General features: G+C 41.2%; 1 protein-coding gene across 1 annotated transcript in view; it reads right to left on the bottom strand.

Annotated features, from left to right (window-relative positions):
* The window catches only part of PIK3C2G (phosphatidylinositol-4-phosphate 3-kinase catalytic subunit type 2 gamma), a 296,240-nt gene that overhangs the window by 266,048 nt on the left and 11,801 nt on the right, over positions 1–18,391 (bottom strand). Inside the window, exons 4-5 of the mRNA XM_075897746.2 lie at positions 12,800–12,957; positions 9,577–9,688 (exon numbers count right to left, since the gene is read on the bottom strand). Of these exons, the coding sequence (XP_075753861.2) occupies positions 9,577–9,688; positions 12,800–12,957 (270 nt within the window). The remainder of the gene's footprint in view (positions 1–9,576; positions 9,689–12,799; positions 12,958–18,391) is intronic.

Raw genomic sequence — 18,391 nt, 5'->3', positions numbered from 1 at the left:
GTCCTTGGGCCAAGTAGGAGAAACAGGTTTGTAGGTGCACTTCCCCACCTATGGAGTGCCCTCTTCTGCCTAGACAAAGCACTACAGAGTAATTTGCCTCCTCCCCTGACTCTATGTTGCCAGCTCCTCCCCTTCTCTCAACCCCCCTGCCCCCGCTCGCCCCCACCACTGTGACTTTCTTAGGTATGATGGCCAGTCCCTGCCAAAATCCACCCTTTCTCTAAGTTTTCTATGGCTTGGCCCTTTGGTTAAATCATATAACAGTTTACTCCCCATCTAGAACAAAAGATACAACTTAAAATCTAAATCAAATGCCCAAAGCACTAGTTCTGATGCTGCTCTCAGACTCCATTGCTTCTTGGCCCCTTCTTCTGGCCCCTGCAGAAAGTCTTTCATCTTTCTGCTTCATTTCACCAGGGACTTCAGCAGTTTACTTCTGGGGATCCTCCTACATCTATCTCTGGCCTCACTGACAGGAGTCTACTCTATTCCTTGTGAGTCTCTTTTTCTTGTTCCAGGTCCTAATTCCAACCTCTCCTGCCCAGTGGGCACCTCAGCCTCTTCCCAGAGGGGCATTCCCTTTATTCCTCCCCCCAAGCTCTTCCCACTGCTGCTGACTTCATAGCTCTATTTGAAGAGTCCTCTGCCTGTTTGACCACTACAGCTGGGCTTAGTTTTTCTAATTAAATACTCATTACACCAAGCTGCAATCACCAATTAGCTCTATGTTGCCAGCTCATCAGTGAGGCTGAGAGGTAGCTGTAAAATTATGAACAAGACTAAGCTTAAACTTGCCTAATAGGGCCAAGTAGTCCATGACAAGATTCTTCTCAGATTTACCAATCATCAGGAGAGGTGTGGAATTTAGATGGAAAGTAGGTGTAGCTATAGCTAAAAGAGTTCTATGTAGAGGGTCTGAAATCAGATATATGGGTTTAATCCCCAAAACACTGGCCCCATTAATATATGGCAGAAATATGGGCTAGTAGAATGTGTATATAGCAGATTAGGAATTATTGTCTGTCAAATGGGAATGTCTAATGAAAATCAAGGTCAAGCTTAAATCATTAACTAGCACAGTGCCTAGCTGTCAGATATAATTACAAAGGATTCAAACTTCTGGGGATTTTTGACTTCTAGGAGTAAATGTTCTACACCTATCCCACAGTGTAATTAGGACAAACACATGCTCCCCATTTCCAGGCACAAAAGGTAAAAATGCAGAAGTGGCATTTTGTGACCAACACAAAAGGAGAACTCTATTTCCATCTGACAGAATAAATACCTATAGCAAGATCCTTTGACAGTGCTTCTGTGCATTTGCAAGATTCCTTACTATTAATGGCAGACAGTACAGATTCAGATACAAGAAAGGTAGAGTGCCAAAGCACAATCTACCACACTGGATTAATGAAGTATCTGTACTGCTATTGCCAACCCTACTCCTCCCCCCCTTTCCACACATTCCTCATTCTCACCATTGGGGTTTTGCATGGCTGTAGCCTCTCCTAAATCTCTCCTGTCACTTCCCATTAAGCTCTGATGCTTTGCCCATGCATCTTGCCACACTGCTCCCATGACACCATCTCCTGCTCTTGTCTTCATTATCCCTTTACTAGCTCCAGATCTGTGATGGTAGCCTGTTTCCTATATACCCCACATCCTCATATGCCTCCTTCAAATGGCTCCACACAGCTTTTAACTCCACCATTGATTCTGCACCTCCCCTCTCACCTTACCATCAACCTCGACTATAGCTTATGGGAAATCAGGGGAAATTATACATATTAAATCTTGAATCTCTTGGTCATGCTTCTATGCACTTTGCACAAATGTTTGGAGAGAAGCCTTTTACTTAGGCAGATATTGGGTCATGAACGAATAGATCAAGTGGATTAATGGCTTTTGAGAAAAATATAATCAAGTTAGAAATCCATGTTAAGTCATAAGAAAAAATAAATGCCATGGTCCATATTCGGTTCCTACTGGTCACAAGTTGATCATGGACTGAGAGGCTATCAATGGCCCAATCTTGAAGCAGTACATGGGGCTGCAGCACCTCACAAAACCTGGCCCCCTGCATCAGTTACCCCACCTACAAAATGGAGAAAAAATTCATCTGAACAATATAAGAAGCAGAACATTATTATAAACACAACACATTCTGGCACATCTCTTCTCTCAGTTGTACAGGCAGTCCCCGGGTTACGTACAAGATAGGGACTGTAGGTTTGTTCTTAAGTTGAATTTGTATGTAAGTCAGAACTGGCTCCAGATTCAGCTGCTGCCACTGAAACTGACCAGGGGCTGACTACAGGAAGCCGGAGGCAGAGTTGCTCTGCCCCCAGCTTCCTGGAATCAGCCTGATCAGTTTCAACAGCTGCTGAATCTGGAGCCTGGGACAGAACAGCTGGGGCGCTGCCAAGTAGGTTCCCACAAGACCAACCCGGCAGCACCCCAGCTGCTCTACCCGAGGCGTCCCGCAACAAAAGCCTGGTCTGCTGGGCGGGGGGGGGCGCACTGGCTGCGCCCCCTCCCCCCCAGCAGACCAGGGACACCCGAGCAAATTCACCGCCTGGGAGGCTTTGCTCGTAAAGCCGCCCAGGCGGCGGCTTTGCTCCCGTGTCCCTGGTCTGCTGGGGCGATCCAGCGGCTTTGCTGGACCCCCCCCCCAGCGGCTTTGCTGGACCCCCCCAGCAGACCAGGGAGACCGGGAGAAGCTTTTTTCACCCCGGAGGACACGGGTAGCGACCCGCCGCCCGTGAGCTCCGGGGCGAGAAAAGCCCCGTTCGTAAGTGCGGATCCGACATAAGTCGGATCCGCGTAAGTCAGGGACTGCCTGTATTACAATACCATTCACAGAATTCAAGAGGAATTGGGGGTCCCGTTTTACTAGACATGGTACAAACATATAATGAGGGTCAGCACGAGCCCCTAAGAGCTTACCCACTAAACAGGCAAGACAGAGGCAGAGGGGAAAGAGCCACAAACAAGTGTCCAAGGTCACAGAGTAGGTCAGTGGCAGAGCAAAGAACAGACTTCAGGTCTCCTAATTCCCAGTTCTGTGCCATATCCACTATGCTGCACTGCCATGCCCCAGCAAGGCCATTCATTTTCAGTAACACACAATTCTCTCTGTTACACTTCAAAATCCTTAGGCATTCTCTCAAGTTTGATTTTAAAAATAACTCACTAGAGCAGCATCACGGTATTAGAAGTTTAATTTGCAGTGACAAGACAAAATGGAGGCTTATTTTTATTGAGAATGTATTCACCCCCTAAATACAGGCATCTAATGATCCTAATCTACACAAATATAACTCTGTCCTTTCTATAATGAATAGTTTAAACTTCACTTGAAGCGAAAACCAGTTTCTATTCAGGCCTTGAGTCTCAGAGACTGGAATGAAAAAAAAGGACAAAAAAAGCCATCAATAAGGTCACACACAAGCGTGAGAGTGTAAATTATAGACCAGGGATAATTTAGATTTTCTATTCGACATTTCTGTTTACTGTGGAGTAGTAGGAGCGAGATAATTACACAAAAATATACCATAGGACAGTGGTCCCCAACCTGCAGAGGCTCCCGGGCGCCCAGGAGGTGGGGGCCATTCACGTGCCGGGCGCCCAGGGACGGGGCCGCACGTCCGGGGGCACGCCAGGGGACTTGGATGCCCTTGCACCCGGCGCCGGCATGTGCCCTGGGGCCGGGGCCGCCCGAGAGCCTTGTGCCATGGGCCCGGGGCCGCCCGAGTGCCGTACACCCAGCGCCGGTGCGTGTCGCGTGCCTGGGGCCGGCGCCTCCCGGCCCAGGTTGTTGGCGGGTGCATACAAATGCCCCGGCGGATGCCATGGTGCCCGCGGGCACTGCATTGGGGACCACTGCCATAGGAGAATGAAGATGGAACTCAGCAATATACTAACTGCAAACTAAAACCCTCATGCCTTCAAGAGACAGGAAACTTTAAAGTAACATTTATAAAAACTGCCTCACTATGTTCATTTGCTGGTTGCGCATTGCAGTCAGTCCTTTTTACTGAAAACAGCCAGATCAATACATACAAACACACACAAAATAAACTAATATCTTTTTATATAGCAACATGGCAGGTTTTACTAGGCACTTTGGAATGCTCCGAGCAAGTGGCCTGTAACTCTAGAGGCAGAAAGTTTTCAAGGAATATGGATTCATTACTGGCACTTAACAAGAGCTGCTTTGGGTTTGCTGCTGGCAGTGGAAGTCATGAATTATTTAACACAAGCCGTGTTATCCCCCCCCACAATATATTTTTATATGGCATCTTTCATAAAGGACATCATAAAACTACTGTTCAGAGGCATCCATTCATAAGCTAAGGAAGAAAAAAAAGACAAAGGACAGCCTGAAGGCAAGATTTAAAGAAAGGGGATAATACAATTGGTTTGGACAGGTAAGATCTTCAGCTACCAGAGATAGCCAGAGCAAGAAATCAAAAGATAGAAACAAAGAACAAACCAAGTTTGATGGAATGAATTGAATAGGTAGCTAGGAGATTTGGGTATGTCTACAGGGGAAGCCGGAAGGTGTAATGCAGTTAGCTCTGAAAGATGTGAAAAATAGTACAGCTGCAATGGTGCAAGTGGTGGGACCAACCTAGGGGTATGTCTACCCAGCAGTGTTATTTTGGAGTAACTGATGTTATTTTGAAATAACAAAATGAGCGTCTTCACAGCAAGCTATTATTCTGAAATAATTTCTTACTCCAACTTCTGTAACGCTCATTCCACGAGGAGTAAGAGAAATCGAAGGAAGAAGTAGTTGAAGTTGCGTATCATAGTTCGATTTTTGCCATGCAGTGTAGATGTGCCCTAGGTGACCCGAGCACAATCCTGTCAAGACTGCAGACACATATGTGAACATATAGCCATTCCTTCTTCTCAGACAGTTGTGGATACACTTCTTTAGACCACTAGCTCAATCAAGTGCTTGTATGTCTACTCAAGATGGAAGTTACACACTCCAAAATAGACACACTCTTAGAGGATGGAGGTAGATTGAATCTAAGAAGTGTTTGAACACTAGAAGAAAAGTGAACGATATTTGGGAACATGTAGGAAAGCTAGTGAATGTAGAATAGTAATTCCTACTTCCTTGAGCTGGAGAGTTCTGGGTCTTAGACACACAGGCACCAACTATGTCAATTCCCTGGGGGTACACGACTCCTGCTTGACTTCCATTCCACCCCTTCCCTCCAGGCTCTATCCTTCCCTTTCCTATCCCATTCCACACCATCTCCCAAGTGTACCCCATGTTTGCCCTGCCCTCTGCCTACTCAGCACCTCCTGCCCACTGAACAGCTGATCATGGTGAGCAGAAGGCACTGGGAAGGACGTGGGAGGAGCTGATCAGCAGGGCTGCCAGTGGGTGCTAAGAACCCACCATTCCTTTCCCACCCCTGCTGGTTAACTGGTTAAACATTCACATTCCTACTTCTAATTTTACATCTATCGTAACAAGAGAGTGAGGAAAGAACAGGTCACAGTCATAGACATCTCAGATACCAGGCCAAACTGATCCCTGAAATAACTCCATAGGCTTCAAATTAAGTTTCCCTAGGGATGAGTTTGGCCTAGGGTTTCAAGATCACATTTAAAGGATGCTGCTGATGATCAGGAAGAGCCAGGAAAATGAGGCAGATGAAAGCACAGCACAGCATAGCATAGAGTTACAGCAGTTGAGATCAGAACTGTAGCTCAGTGGTGTTTGCACTATGCTGAAGGAGCAAAGCAAGCAGCTAAGAGATATTATTGACCTTGTTTCACTGCTAATGAGATGTGCAGAGATTCTGCAAGTGCAGGATTCTAACAGTCCCCTATTGAGGAGTTCTTCTGAAAGTGAAAATAAAATGGTTTTAGAACACCATGTACACCACACTGACACACCAGTGAGCTCATCCTCAGGACAATTACTTGTTATTTTCATTGTTAGCTATTAGTCTGAAATGAGAAAGAGCCCTCCAAGTCCCTCCAAGCCCAGTCTCTCATATGCAACAGAGTGGTCAAGTAATAGATAGAGTTAAAGGGCTTGATTGGTCTCTCACTTTTTCCAGTTTTACGCCAGAACAACAATACTGTCTTGTTTTATGCAGGGGTAAACAATTGGAGAAAGAAGCACAGTAAGGTCCAAATGACCCAATCCCTATACAAGGGCCAACCCAAGGGCTTTTGGTGCCCCAAGCATACTATAATTTTGGCCCTCCCCCTTCCTTCAATTTGAGAAAAATTAGATGTCTAGAATGAATTTTACACATGTATTTACTTGGCATTCAAAATGAACAATGTAACAAAATGATATTTTTCTACTCTTCATTGATCCTAACACAGTTATACTGTATAGGGTAAGCTGCCCAGTAGCTGAGACTTTAAAGTTTTAACCATTTTGAGTAGTACACAGTGTTTCTGGTCAGCTCTATAAACAGTTGCATTTCAAACTGCAACTGTCTTCCTTCCTAAGGAACTGATTTTGGGGAAGCTGAGAAAATCTCTATTCTTGAACACTGAATGAAGTTTGTATTTGAGTTGTGACCCTTTTGCACTGGGCTATCGATTTGTGCCAACATTTAGAACTTTTTTTTGTGTGCTTTTTTCCCTAATTGGGCAAAAGATTGTTTGAGACAAAGTTCTGAAACTATTTCGTGTTCTATCGAGATGGTGACCAGTTCAACAAATCTCTCAGCATGGAAGAGCAGAGGTATGTCTTTATCAATTTTAACTTTGAAAAGCTATGCTTTCCAACTAGCAACAGAAACTGGAAGGCTGTGTCTACACTGGCCACAATTTCCGGAAAAGCCATGCAAATCAGGTAAGTCAGGATAGGGAAATCCGCGGGGGATTTAAATATCCCCCGCGGATTTAAATAAACATGTCCGCCGCTTTTTTTCCGGCTTGGGGAAAAGCCGGAAAAAAAGCGTCTAGACTGGCGCGATCCTCCGGAATGAAGCCCTTTTCCGGAGGATCGCGCCAGTCTAGACGCTTTTTTTCCGGCTTTTCCCCAAGCCGGAAAAAAAGCGGCGGACATGTTTATTTAAATCCGCGGGGGATATTTAAATCCCCCGCGGATTTCCCTATCCTGACTTACCTGATTTGCATGGCTTTTCCGGAAATTGTGGCCAGTGTAGACACAGCCTTCCAGTTTCTGTTGCTAGTTGGAAAGCATAGCTTTTCAAAGTTAAAATTTTGAAGAGCCGAAGAGTCAAGAGAATTCAAAGACCAATGAAGATGTGGGAAAGCTGTCTGAGTGTGTGTTCAGAAATAAACTTCTGTACATTTTGAGGTGCAAAACATCTTGGAAGTGATCATAAAATAGTCTTCAGTTCACTGCACAAATCTAACGTATTATGAATCTTTTGAATTTCCATGTTGTAATGCCACATCTAGCTTCAAGCAGTATTCTAGTATCTGAAGATCTGCCATACATAACTTTACATACACTTAGCATAGAGAACGGAACAAAATCCGTGGATAACTCCCGGGGAACAGAACAGTAGTTGTTTGTGCGAATGGATGAGTGCCCCCCCCTTTAAGCTTAATCATTGGCTTCCCTACTTCTATCAACCCTATTTTACTTTACCGTGCTTTGCTTTGATCCTGCTCCATCTTATATATTTATGGGTATGAGTTTGTGTGAATGGGTGCATGCATGTAGGTGTATGTGTATGGATGTTTTGTGTTCCCCCTCCCTCCCACTCCCCAAGACATAGACCTAAAGAACAACAACCACCTAAAGCTCCAAGTAGCAACCAAGAAACACTAGCCCTCCCACACCGTGCGGTCCCCTTAATAAATACTACTCCCAGACTCGCTCAACCATTACCCCCCTGCTCCCACAAAATCCCTGACACAAGACAGACCCCGCGACCCTGAATCTCCTCCCGACCAAGGGTCCCTACATTCATTCCCGCCCATACCGCCTCAGCAGCAATGCTAAATCCAGGCAAACGGTGAGACATTCACCCCCCCAAATCTAGTTCTCAACCCACCTAAACTACTGGACCAGTGACAGAATGAGCATCCCCACCAAACCACCCATCCACTAGCCAACCCCTCACCACCCCACCACATCCGGGGCCCCACAGACTCCCCATTATTCGCTATGGGCTTCTTATAAGCCACGCTCCAAACCCCCTCCCCCCCCACCCCTCTGTCCTATGGAATCCATCTATTCTATGCACTCCTCACCGAAGGGCCTTGAACAATGTTCCAGAGGATGAGGGCACCCCACTGGCGGACTCCACTTGCGGGCCACGCCTAACGCTCCGCCACAGGCCAGGGAACCAGGCTCCCGGGTGCTGCCCCCCCCCACCCTAGACCCAAACTGGCTCCTGGATGTATCTATTCATTCACCCATGCTTGTATCAAAATGCAAACTCTGCTGTTTGTACTGTTTTTTGTTTGTTTGTAAACATTCCCTCAATAAAACATCAATCTGTTTTAAAGTCTTACTTTGAAAACATGATCCTCAACTTTAGATTTTAACAAATCTGTTGTGACCTCCTGTGCTTTAGGAAAATTGGCTTATGAATATGCATAATTTGAGAACATTTTAGACAAAATACCTTGTGTAACATATCAATTTTAATGTTATAATTTGCTGAATGTATATATCCTATTTTTGTGCATGTACCATTCTTGTATGTGAAATTAAAATATGAAGTGTGGATCTGTTTATAGTTCTAAATGTGCTAATGAGAGCCATTACTGATGCTCTGGAAACTTAATGGCTCATGATCAAACTAATGACCTGTGAATGGTCTTGTTTATCCTGTAAGCCAAAACTATGTCTGGTCCTAGAGAGTCACCTTCTTCACACACTGACCTGAAGAGGAGGTCTTTTTAACCAGGCTCAGCTAGTTTTTAACTGGCCCCAGATATTCTGAACTGTCTGACTTACTTGACTCTAGAAACCCTCTAATTGACTTCAGGTCCTTAAATTGGCCTCATTGAGTCTGGCAGGTTCCATTGGTTCTGAACTAGCCTTTCCTAAATTTACCCTGGCAACAGAGACTTACTCAATCTAGGGCTAATATGCTTCCCCTCCACCACTTTCCTTTACTCCTCTTCATAATGTCCTTCAATAAGAAGTTGATAACATTATCCCCATTTCTGGATAGAGAAATTGAGACAACTCAGCCAAACACAACCTCAGGATTAGAAAAAAAAAGATGCTGATGAAGAAATTGAGGCAGCCAGAGAGTTGAAATAACTTGTACAAGGCTGTGCAGGAAGCAGATAGAAGAGCTGAGATTGATGTTCTGGAATACCTAGCTCCTTGTTCCATGCTTATTTCTCTAGACCATATTGTCTTCTCATTACCCCACAGTGTAAGCGCAATTTGATATAGGAATGAACCAAACTCCATGGTTCAGACACCTTCCACGGCTGAGGCAGATGGGATCCAAGATGTATGGCACACGACCATTGCTTTTGCATCTCTCCCTTTGGATGTGCTTTGTTTACAGATGTAGTATATCAGTATTCAGGTGCACAGATTGTATGATGTAATACATAATCAATACCATTTCTTAATGTGAGACTTACTTTTGTAAAAATTCATCAGACCCATAAATGCTTAGAAAATACTCTTCCTGGGCTGGATATTGATTTGTGCAATGGAGAATCTCTACAATTAAGTTGCGGATAATGCAGCTAGCTGTAAACAAAGATAAGAAGAAAAATTAATAGCAGCTTGGTAGAGAGTTGCTAGATTAGTGTTGAAAAGAGAAAATGGGAGTCATGATGTGATCGCTAACTTCTGTTGCAGTATAGCTCCATCTAGGGGAATCAGAATGAGACTTTTTTTCCCCCTTTCTAGATTCACATGCTCTGAGGACTGGGTTGTCATTCATACAATACTTTTACCTCACTGAATTCACCCATTTTGAAAGAAGCAGGAGAGTCTGTAATGAATCTAGAATTATAAATTTATCAATTCTGAATCAGAGATGGCAGAACCAAAAAGCGAGCTATTTCCCCTGAAATCTATAATCTCAAAATTGAAATTGTGTGTAATTTCCTTACATGTATATGATGAAGGCTCTGGTTCTGCACAAGACACGAGGCTATGCCAGAGATTTATTTGACACTAGACACATCCAATTCATTTAACATAGTAGCAGGGCTGGATTACCCAACAGGCATACTAAGCACGTGCTTAGGGCACCAGCAAAGCAGACACACACACAAAAGAGATTTTACGGTATAATATTGTTTTTATTTTGAATTACATATGGGGGCACCATAATCTTTTCAGTGCTGAGGGCCTCTAAAGGTCTTAATCCGGCCCTACATAGTTGTAGCTTGCATGGAGGTGGGTGAAGCTGCTGCTTGGGAAGGCAAAATTCCCACTCTGTGGCTCCACCCATATTCCACCTCTGCTCCACCGCAAGCAATGTCACCTCCCCACTGTCTCCCTCTTTTCTTCCCTATCCCTCCCTGACCATCCCCTTCCAGCCAAATCCTTGAACCCAAATGTGGCAAATTACATTTAAACACTCTTCTACAACATCTTTCTAAAGAAAATGGAGAATGTTTTCTACTGAATGCCAGACTGTGAAAACTGAGCATGCAGAAAGTATCTATTTAAAAGCACTTACATTTTGTAATTAAAAAAATGTCAGTCACGGGGTTTTTTGTACACACTGAAGTTTTTCAGAAATTTATTTGCAAAACTTTGTGGTAAGGGCAAGTCAGTTGTCTAGCTGAATACAACATTATATATTATGGAATACATGATACGATCCTTTTTTAAAAAACATTTTCTTAATCAGCATTTCTAAGATGATTTTATATTTTAAAAGTACTCAAACCTTCATAAATTTATCATTCCAGATTACTATTATTATTTCAAATTAATCGGTCAGAGCAGTTTAATGTGTTAATAACAAAGCTCACTGCTTTTAGAAAAATGGAACATTAATATATTGTGTGTGATTTCCATACTAATAGACATGTTTATGAAATGTCACCATATGTTTATGTTTAAATAGGTTTCCAAAGATTTTAGGCATAACAAAGGATTTTACATCTTACTAAGGTACTAATTTTGGTGGAAGGGTTTCTTAAAACTACTTCATCAAATAGTCAGAATTAAAGAAAGGGAAATGCATTTGTCCAGCTATGTGGAAGAAAAAGGGCATTGTCCCTTTAAGGGCTCTTTTCAGCAGGGGGTGGGTGAAGGGAGAAATATTACAATGAGGATGGACAGGAAGACTTTGGAAGCAAGTTTTTGTACTACAGTAATTAAAATTAAAATGTGTATTTTAAATAAGTGTGGTGTTTTGAAGAATTTATATAGAATTTGTGTCTAAAGATCCAAGCAATTGTAGGACTGAAGCTCAATACTCAGATGTGAATCTAAAAATCTATGCAAGGATTTTTTTTAGAGGTTTGATTTTACAATCTTCAGCAACAAACTGATAAAATATTTAAAGCAAATTTAAGCTAAGGTCCTGTAGACATATTATAGCAATGCACAATTGTTTTTGTAAGTAAATTCAGAAACTGACAGTATATCTCCCGGAGTTGGCAAATTCCTGTTAAACGGCTTCATTACCACTTAATCTTTCACATATTCAGTGTTAAGCTAATAGGTTTGGCAAGCTGGATAGCTTTTCACTTTTAAGCTACTAAATTCCGCCCCTCCCCCCACACCAAGAAAGACTCACTAGGCTGCAACAGCCTGTGGGAATGTTTAGAATAGGAAGAGGTAAGAGGTTCCGCACTAAGACGGAGGGAAGGCATTGCCTTTCTTTGCCTCTTATAGCTGCTGCCTACAGTAGCTGGGCACAGCAATCATACGAAGATTAGTGCAATTAGGCCACAATAAATATATTCTATTAATTACATCCCTCCATAACCCTTCTCCAAAATTTTAGGCCACTTTCCATAACAGAGATTTTCTTTTTCCCCCCCCAAATTTTTGAGGTTCTATTCCATAATCAGAAAACATGTATGTGTAGTTGGATTGTGAATTCCAGGAAGCAAATCACAATACAGAGTGTATCTAATTTTGCCTTTATGTAAACGATTTGCCCTGCTAGACCAGATGATAGGTTTCTCAAGTCTGCTATGCTCCCTCTAGCAATGGCCAGTATCTGAGTCTTCAGAATGAAGGCAGAGATCCCACAATATATCTAGTCAATTGTGCAATGCAGCACACAGGGGAAATAAATCCTTCCTAATTTCTGTGACAATCTGAATGCCCACAGCTAACAATACAAATCACTAAAGGAGAGGTTGATTTTCATTTTAATTCCTCGTTCATGCTATTTCTTTACTGCTAAAATGTGTTAAAATCTTTATTTTAAAGGTTGATTTTAAAGTGTTAAAACCATTTGTGTTTTAGTGACCTCCTGGAGAACAGGCACAAAAATTAAATGCTCACTGTCAAACTGAAGGCCTTAAAAATAAAAGTGGCCAGATTCTTATTATGTGCTGGCTGCTTTGTAGTACCTTTGTGATATAACACAGCTGTATTTAATGGCTTAACTAACCCATTAAACTAAAGTAGCAAAGAAGCCAGATTATATCAGTGAATATGGACCAAACAAATCTTTAAGCTACTTACATTTAGATCAGGCCCGTAAATGCCAATTGTTTTTTATGCAAAATGACATTTTCTTCTATATTTCCTCTGGAAACAATAATTGGGCCCTTTCAATATTTAAATAAATAAATAAAAACCCTCAAGGAACCACACAAAAACAAGCATGCATGTTAGCAGAACTGATTTTTAAAAGGCTAAAAAAACCAACACACTTACCATACGGTGTAAGATGCAGTGGAGGCGATGAAGAGTTTGTCAAAATGCTAACTTTTAATTTTGATTTACAAAGGATCTCATCTGATAATGTTGATGTGACACTCCAAATCTTCCCAGTATTTGTCTTCAGATCAAAAGCACAATATGAATCTCTTATTCTGGGGACAACATATGGTAAAGTTTATATATTTCAGCTCTATTATCTCAAATGACAGAACTGCCATAATGCCAAAACAATAATAGACTTAGATATTAAGAAAAATGATGCTGAAGAGTACAATGATGCTATTAACAAATCTACTTCTGTCAGACATCTCAAAGTGCTAAATGCTGCCTGTTTCATGTTTTGTTAAACTAGAGAATCACTGGTAAAATCTCAATTGATTACAGTATGCAATACTGTCATGATCATGAGGGTTAGCCAGCATCTTGGGGACTAAGAGGTTAACTATGCCCCTTACCTAAATCGGGTGGCAGGCAGCCAATAGAAATGTAGGTAGGAATTTCAAACTGGGACAAAGGAATTTTGGGGTTTTTCCCTTCTTTGTCCCTGGGTAGTTTCTCTCCAGCTATTGAAGGGGACAGGATGTCTCCCTCTAAGAAAATACTCTTCACAGACTGTAAGTAGGATAAAGTTTAGATAAAGTTTAGATGTTATTGTTTTATGGTTTGGGAAATGGGATCTGGTCTGTGCATTTAAAAATGAGTTTTGCTCTCCTTTGTAACTAAGTTCCTGGCCCATAGTAAATTTCTCTTCCATGAGTATATTATTTTGTTACTGTTCCATCTAGTCATTATGCTTGCAACAGGAATATTGTGATGATAATAAAAGTTCTCTCTCTCTTCTTTTTATTAACCTGGTATTAGTTAATTTTTGTGTCCTGATTTGTACGTTAGGGGTGAGATTTCCCAAGTAGTCTCTCCCTGGTTGCTTTATTAGTATTTGGGTGGTGGGAGCAGCGTTTTAGTCCCAAAATCTAGGTTAAGATTTTGGGGGAAGTTTTATATCAAAGCCTGGTAGATAAGGTTTTGGGGGACTTTTGCTGGTCCCCACTTCTGCATTTATTGTGCCAGAGTGGGGAAGGAACCATTACAAATACTATGAGCAGAATCACTGTATGGGTCTGTTCCTAATCCCACTAAAGTCAAAGGGAGTTTAGCCAGAGATGTCACTATATTGTGATCAAAATAATTTCATCATGGTGCAATGAGTGTATTCTGTTAAACAGATTTACTTAGTTTATTCAAGTTTGAATAATGGTGATATCATAGCAGGATTTTTGGAAGACTTCGCAATCCATTGCTAAAGTTCAGCACTCAGCAAGCTAACCTTCCAGCGATGTGCCAGACAATATCCATCCCTCTCTTAGGTGGTTACCTTCTTCTATGATTATCTCTCTCCTTCCATCTCTGTATCTAATATGACCAAAGTGCATAAATTTACTACTGTGATTTCTGACACCAGGGTCTGCTTCTCTTCAACAATATTTTTAAGGGAGGGAGGGAGGGAGGAAGGAAGGAAGCCTAGCTGCCGGATGTGCAAGAGATTCTTCAACAGCTCCACATTTCAAAAGTTTTGTTCTTGTCAGCAGTATTAACTTCTCAAGATTCATATCTATAAATTGCCCATGGGAAAAATAGACTTTTCACCAGTCACGCCTTCATACATTCTGAGATGCCATGGTTTTTCCAGATGCTCAAGGAAGACCATAACTGAGTGAGCTACCAAAGTCTTCCACCAATTTCCTTAGAACAGCATCCTTGGTTGGAGAGAAATGATCCCAGAAAATAAAATCCATCTATTGCCTCTAAAATGTATCTGTTAGCCCTAATGCCTGCTTGCCTCTCATTTTTGTTGATGTCATGGTACAAATGCTTTATTTTCCATCACATACAGGAATAGTCCATATGCCACATAAGCTATTTTCATAGACTCCAACATTCATTACACTGGTGGTTGTAGCAAGAAGTGGCACACCATCAACAAACTAGGGGTTAGGTTAAGAGATGTCCACCAATGGAAATTCTAGCTGCTTTCACTTTGTCAAAACCTCCCATGCTCATCTCATATATTTTATATCCCTATATGTTAGAAGCTTGGAGGTTGAATACACACTTGTCTCACACCTTGACTAGTAAAAAGGACACTCACTGTTGCCTACTGTTGGCTGCACTGTGTGCTGCTGTTGGTTGTAGAGACATGTAGTAAGTTCAATTACATGCTTTGTCTGCCAGTATGCTCCAAAGATACAGTCCTATTGGACAGTATCAAATACTTTAGAGTAGTCAATTAAATACATCAACAATGGGTGATTATATGCTCTGCATGTAATGGTTCATTGAGACTGGATATTCACTATTTGATCATGTGTAACTTTGGCCCTTTCAGAAACCAACTTTTTGTAGTGATATTCCTGCTTCTGTTCTTTGCTGCATATGATCCTGAATTCTTTAGGGCAGAATTTTGCCTGCATGTAACATCAAGGAGATGTACAATGGTTACTACATTCTATCATGCCCCCCTTCTTTGGTAAGGACATAGATATTCCCTTTGTCCAGTCTCCTGGCCAATCTTTAGATATCCATATATCAGAGTATGTTTTCCATATGTAATCTGTACCACCTAGATTGCATATCATCTACCTATGGTGCTTCCCAGTCTTGATTTTTGAAATAGCACATACTATTACTTTGACAGGATTCATGGCTCATTCTCTCCTTTCTGTTGTCCTATAACACAGGTGGCTGTGGTGATGCATATAGATTGGCACCATAATCTCTGTCTGCTTTTAATATCTTCACCCTTAGTGAGGACTATGTCATCATGATCTTTTATTAGGTTTGATCATTGAGTAAACCTTTTGGTAAGAACCATAACCAAGTTTTGTGTTGTTATTCTCTTTACCATTTGCAAGTTCTCTATATTTTGCTCTTATATAGTCACTCTCCCGATGTTTAATTAAAGCAATGTTCTTAATGACAGATTTCTAAGGCGATAGGGTAATAAGCTTTGGACACTGAAACTTACACACAGTAAGGCCTCAACAAGGACTGAATAAAATTACTCAGAACATTTAAATATTTTTCAACAAGCAGGGAACCTTTTCTATGCAAAATCTCAACACACACACACGAATTGTATTGGTTTTCCGCCAGCTCTAGGATTAAACCTGGAAATGTCATCACCCAAAATAATAGGCTTCTCTTATTTAAATGTAAGGAAACTCCTGTAGATGCATATAGGTCAACTGTTCTAGTTAGCGGGCAAGCCACTAAAGGGAAATCTGATACAACATCAGTGTATTGTGTACTGCCTCTCCTTCTAATTAACAGAGGTCAAGTTCAAGTCCCCTTTGACATGCCTTTTTGTAATAAACAACAGCTACAAACCTAGAGACACCATGGTTCTTAACTAGGACTGAACCTGCAAATACACTGGATTGCATCAGACAAGAGTACAGAGCCTATCTCTTGAGATTTTATATTTCACTAATTGGCCTGCATTTTCAGTAGCTAATATCAAATATTCTACAATAAGCACTCCACATTTTTTGTGTTCAAGCAAAATACTGGAACTTGAGTTTGGCAGCATTATATATGGCATCTGATTATGGCACATTTTGTGGCATAGTTCTCTGTGTAAATCTCTTCATGATAAGGTTATTTTTAATATTACATCTCAAAGCTGGTTTCTAACTAATTTAAACACTAGTATGATCTTTGCTTTTATTGCACACGCTTTCCTATTGCTTGGGGAGTGGGAGGCAAAAATCTAGATTTCCAAAACTAATTATCCAATGAAGTAGTATATTACTTACTAGCAGAAATACCCGGTGTTACCGGGGGAAAATATAGTAAAAGGTGTGATGAATGAACTACATCAGTGACATTAACATAGCATATTTTATTGGAAATACTTTTTTCTCATATATTACTGTAAGAAATTAACATAGCTAGTACTTTTTCTGTTGTCATAGGGAAAGGATCTCGTAGTTGCAGTGTATGTGACATGCTTAACAGAAGAGTCCAGCAAATGCCTATGATCAGGCGCTACTAAAAGCTTATTAGTGGCCCAATTGGGGCTCTGGAGGAACCAATTCAAGATATAACCAATCCAGTTATTTAAGTTAGGAAATCAGTAGTATCCATGTAAAATTTGGTGATTCTAGCTCTTACCATTTCAGAGAGCTTTCAGGACAAACACACAAACAAACTTTCGGAAATATTTATAAGTTAATGGGAAACCAGTGGATATGGTAGCTCAGTGGTATCACAAAAAGAGAAACTATGGACACTACCTATCATACATGTCCTAGATTTATACTAGAAACAGAAGTCATTATAAAGGCTTTTTGGTGACTATATGAAAGTACTTGCCTGCCTAACTTTTTTGTGGATAATGTAGACATCACAGTTTCCACTCTCACAAGCTTTGTTGCTGTAAGCTATTGCCACATAGAGCACAAGGGTTAAATGTTTGAGATGTAATTATCCTCTCACCCCCAATTCAGGGCTGAGGTAGGGGAGCTTGGTAGCATGGGGAAAATCTGTACTGCTTGCTGCCTATGTGATGCCTGTACTGTATATAAACAAAGGAACACCATTTCCAGGGGCTTGATCCTGCAAGATGCTGAGCATTCCTTTGAGGTACAGTGCATGCTCAGCTCTTGACGACGTCAGTAGGAGTCGATTCAGCATCTTATAGCATTGAACATTGAGATTGTGAATTTAGCATCTCTTTTCAGAGTCAAATTTGTTTGAAAAAGAATTCAGTAGAAGAACATTTGCTAAAGATTTGCCCATAATTGTACAAGGAAACCTCATAAAGGGATTGTGGAAAGTGTTTTAAAGTTGGTATGCATACCGTGAAATGTTTCAGTTGTGGGTTGCCACCTCTACAAATATTACTAAGAGAAAAACATGATGGTTTCTATTTGATTTACAGAGCTGTAAGTTTGCATGATGTAGAGTCTGAATCACATATCTTGCCTCTGATTTAGAAGGCACTGAGAGTCTTTGGAGACTTGGAAGAAGCTCAGTACAACTGAATGGGTCAGTTGTGTGAATATGTATTTGAGGTTTTTCTTGGTCTTTTCCTTGGTGTGATGTTATCTCCTGAGGATTCTCTCTCCTTTGATAACACAAAAAGTATGGGTTTATCGTTGACACCCACAAAACAAGCTAGGGCCAAAACAGAGACAGATTGATTTCTATTAATCTTTCTAACGCTGTAAATAAACTCATTAAACCAGAAAATCAATAGGAGGCTTTTCCCGTAAATGGAGTGGAAAGTTAAATGTACAATGTTAGGACAGAACAATCTGAGTATCTGACAGGAAAGTATGTCTTGTGGAATAGGCCTTCATGAATCTGTTGCTATTTTTTGCAGTCAGCCTGATGAACGATGGAAAAAAGGAAACAGAAATCACTGAAGCAGCATGGCTCGGGGATGGACTTCATGGAGCTAAAATATATATTTAGCCTATTAAAGAACCATTAGCACAAATTAGCGAGCTATATTTATGCAGATAGTCTTGACTGGCCTTGAAAACAACAGATTCATTAATATCTAAATTTAAACAGATTTTTATA

The sequence above is a fragment of the Pelodiscus sinensis genome, chromosome 1 (genome assembly GCF_052426305.1).
Source record: "Pelodiscus sinensis isolate ZL-2025 chromosome 1, ASM5242630v1, whole genome shotgun sequence".
Taxonomy (NCBI): Eukaryota; Metazoa; Chordata; order Testudines; family Trionychidae; genus Pelodiscus; species Pelodiscus sinensis.
This window is presented reverse-complemented; position numbering and strand designations above follow the sequence as displayed.